General features: G+C 34.9%; 1 protein-coding gene across 3 annotated transcripts; it reads left to right on the top strand.

Annotated features, from left to right (window-relative positions):
- The first annotated feature begins 856 nt into the window (after positions 1-856).
- LOC149895213 (uncharacterized) lies at positions 857-2,521 on the top strand. Of its 3 annotated transcripts, none has more exons than XM_090119261.1 (4): positions 857-1,039; positions 1,429-1,630; positions 1,894-1,971; positions 2,081-2,205. In XM_090119261.1, exons 2-4 carry the CDS (start codon positions 1,490-1,492, stop codon positions 2,162-2,164), a joined length of 303 nt encoding a protein of 100 aa, XP_089975387.1. In that variant the 5' UTR covers positions 857-1,039; positions 1,429-1,489; the 3' UTR covers positions 2,165-2,205. The 3 variants fall into 3 exon arrangements, with proteins under 3 accessions (XP_089975387.1, XP_089975385.1, XP_089975386.1); XM_090119259.1 differs by lacking the exon at positions 857-1,039 and adding an exon at positions 1,065-1,338; XM_090119260.1 differs by lacking the exons at positions 857-1,039; positions 1,894-1,971; positions 2,081-2,205 and adding exons at positions 1,065-1,338; positions 2,209-2,521.
- The last annotated feature ends 278 nt before the right edge of the window (positions 2,522-2,799 follow it).

Raw genomic sequence — 2,799 nt, 5'->3', positions numbered from 1 at the left:
ACATCAACTGAATACATCAATTAGGTAGTTGTACAGTAGTTGTTGAGCAGTTCATTCTTATTACGTTGAAACTAAAATTTAGCTCAGCCCTATTGCCGTTCGATATTAGATTCACAGATGAGTTTAAGCCTACACTTAATAATTGTTTTAAGTTGAGTTTTCAAATTTGCCGATAAAAAAAAAATTTGAAGGGTTTCTCGCGATTTTTTTGTAGGCAGATATGTTATCACATGATTACTTTAAATTCAAGTTGGTAAATATTCAGTTGAGAATAAGCTTTCACCACTTTGAGTGTTTTCTGCGGTTCAGTTACGAATTATTCGTTTTAAACTTTTTAAGATGTTATTTTTGTGCTGTTGTCACATTTGTTTGTCAATGATCATAACAACAAAATAAAACTGCTGTTAAAATTTGAGCAAGCTGCACAGGCTATCACTATGATAGACTTGGGAGGTATAATTCAGTAGAGTTGTAGTGGAGTATAGTTGTAGCATACTGATGGTTGTGTTGTCTCGTACGTTGTGAAGTAAATGTGTGTTGCGTGAAATAATATTGTGATGGTAATGTAGTTCGTCGAAGGATTGTGGTGTTCAATCTGGCATGAAGTCCAGGATAGTAGATGTGTTCTGACCGGTCAGGAGGACTGGGGCAGTATGGTAACCCTGTAAGGTCAGTGTGGGCCGAGGCAGGATAGTAGCTATTTTGGTATCCCGAGATGAATTACCGTAGTAATGTAGTGTGAGAAATGGCGTACGAGGACGCATGATTGTCGGTATGGCTGTATAGGAGATAACTTGAGTTTATTAAAATGAAAAACGATTAAGAATATTGATTCTGTTGGATGAGTAATAGTTCAGCACGTCGATTCTGTAAAATTCAGACAACAACTCGCATATCACGTCGCTATTCACTCTCACTTCGCATAAGGTTCAAAATGACCTTGATTTTGCATTCTGTAAGCATCACCTAATCACTTGCGAAGTGAAGTGAGCTCCAAAGCGACCAATACTGTACTAGTGACTACCACACTCAACAAAATGTAATTCGACATTTATCGGTTTTTATTTTATCAGTTTTTGACACAGAATTTTAGCTAAATATGATGTTTAAATTACAATCTATTATTTTAAGGAATTTGAGGCAGCTAATAAGTAAAAAATAAACAGAAAACTCTAAATTCGTGTCGTGAATATAATCTATGCTTACCAAAATTACTGACAGCCAACATCATTATTAATCTGTGGACAATATTTTCATCTCGTCCTTGCATTGTTTTGTTTGCATTTTGTTTGTTTTTTTATCGTTCAGTGCCGTTAATTATTGTGAAATAATCATGAAGTAAGTTTATATTTCTTGTTGTAAAGTTCAAAAATAATATTAATTAAAGAAATGTTTATTTTGTTTTCTAATCCAACAATAATGTTTCAGTCCAAATGAAACACGTTCCTCTCACCCATCGTCGGCTCAGGTTGAAACTCTGATAGAGTTTATGGAAAGAAACCCTGGCATGGCGAAGGGTTTCTTGAGAACTCAAAATGCCAGAGAGCGAAGTCGACGCCAGTGGGAGGAACTAGCCGTGCGCCTCAATAGTATAGGTGGCACCATCAAAACCTACAAACAGTGGACCAAGGTTAGCAGTGCTTTTTTTACATGTTAGAACCACTTAACATTCCATAAAGCAAACCACTTAAAATATGCGATAATCTTGGTTTCAAGTGTGTTCCTTGATTTCATAAATATCTTATTTTAATTTTACGTAATTTTACTCAATACTTGACTTTGAATAATAAGGAAATGGAGATTTTAATGTAGTTTAAAAAATACATGTGTATTTAATAACAGCAATTTTTTATAATTTCTTTAAATATATTTATCTTATATTTATCTTTTTAGCTTCTCGTCACGCAGCTTCAGTTGCTTCACCTTCTCGCCGCCCTAGGACAGTTCGTGGTAGTCGAGGTGGTTCTGTGTGTAAGTACAAACTATCAAAACTTCACTTTTGAAACAAATGACAACGAAAAGCTGCTATTTATTTATGAGTTTTTATTAACGCGTGTACTAATAGGTGTTCTCTTTTCAGCATCACGTCACACGTCTTCAGTTGCTGCTCCTCCACCATCACAACGGCGAACGGAATTCTCCACCACCACCGAGAGATTCCTGAGGGTGGAAGAACAGCAGCTGGAGTTACAAAGATTAAATTCAGAGATCTTACAGTCCTTTCTGGAGAGGAGTGCAGAGAGGGATAAAATTTTAGCTGAAGCTGTGGCTGCAGTCGGGAAAGGGCTGCAAGCATTGGCAGAGGCCAAAAATAGAGATAGGGTGTAGCAGTATGAGTCGTGTTTTAGTTTTTAAAGTAAGATTTTTAGTTTTTAAAGTAAGATTTTTAGTTTTTAAAGTAAGATTTTTAGTTTTTAAAGTATGATTTTTAGTTTTTAAAGTAAGATTTTTAGTTTTTTAAAAACTAAAAATCTTACTTTAAGTTCTGTAAGTTTTTTTAATATTTAAATTAAACACTTTTAACGAATACTAGCGCAGTTTTATTGAAAGACCCGCCTCACACACCACAGAATACATACAATAAACAACACCAAAATCAAAATCGAATATTTTTATTTCACTTAGGTGCTCGGTTCGGGTTGGTCGATTCCATGGAGAAGAACCGGCAAGAAACTCCATGGTTACTCTTTTAAAATATGGTATAGTTTTACAAACTGATTGTTACAAATTTTGAATAGGTACTTAGATATGTGAGAAAAACGTAGGTCTGGTAATAAGGGGAAAGTCCTTACGAAAATT

This window comes from Colias eurytheme, chromosome 32, assembly GCF_061535395.1.
Source record: "Colias eurytheme isolate Ceu_HAF_F1 chromosome 32, ilColEury1 Martin Lab GWU primary, whole genome shotgun sequence".
Taxonomy (NCBI): Eukaryota; Metazoa; Arthropoda; class Insecta; order Lepidoptera; family Pieridae; genus Colias; species Colias eurytheme.
Note: the sequence above shows the minus strand (reverse complement) of the source record. Positions and strands in the feature narration are given on the sequence as shown.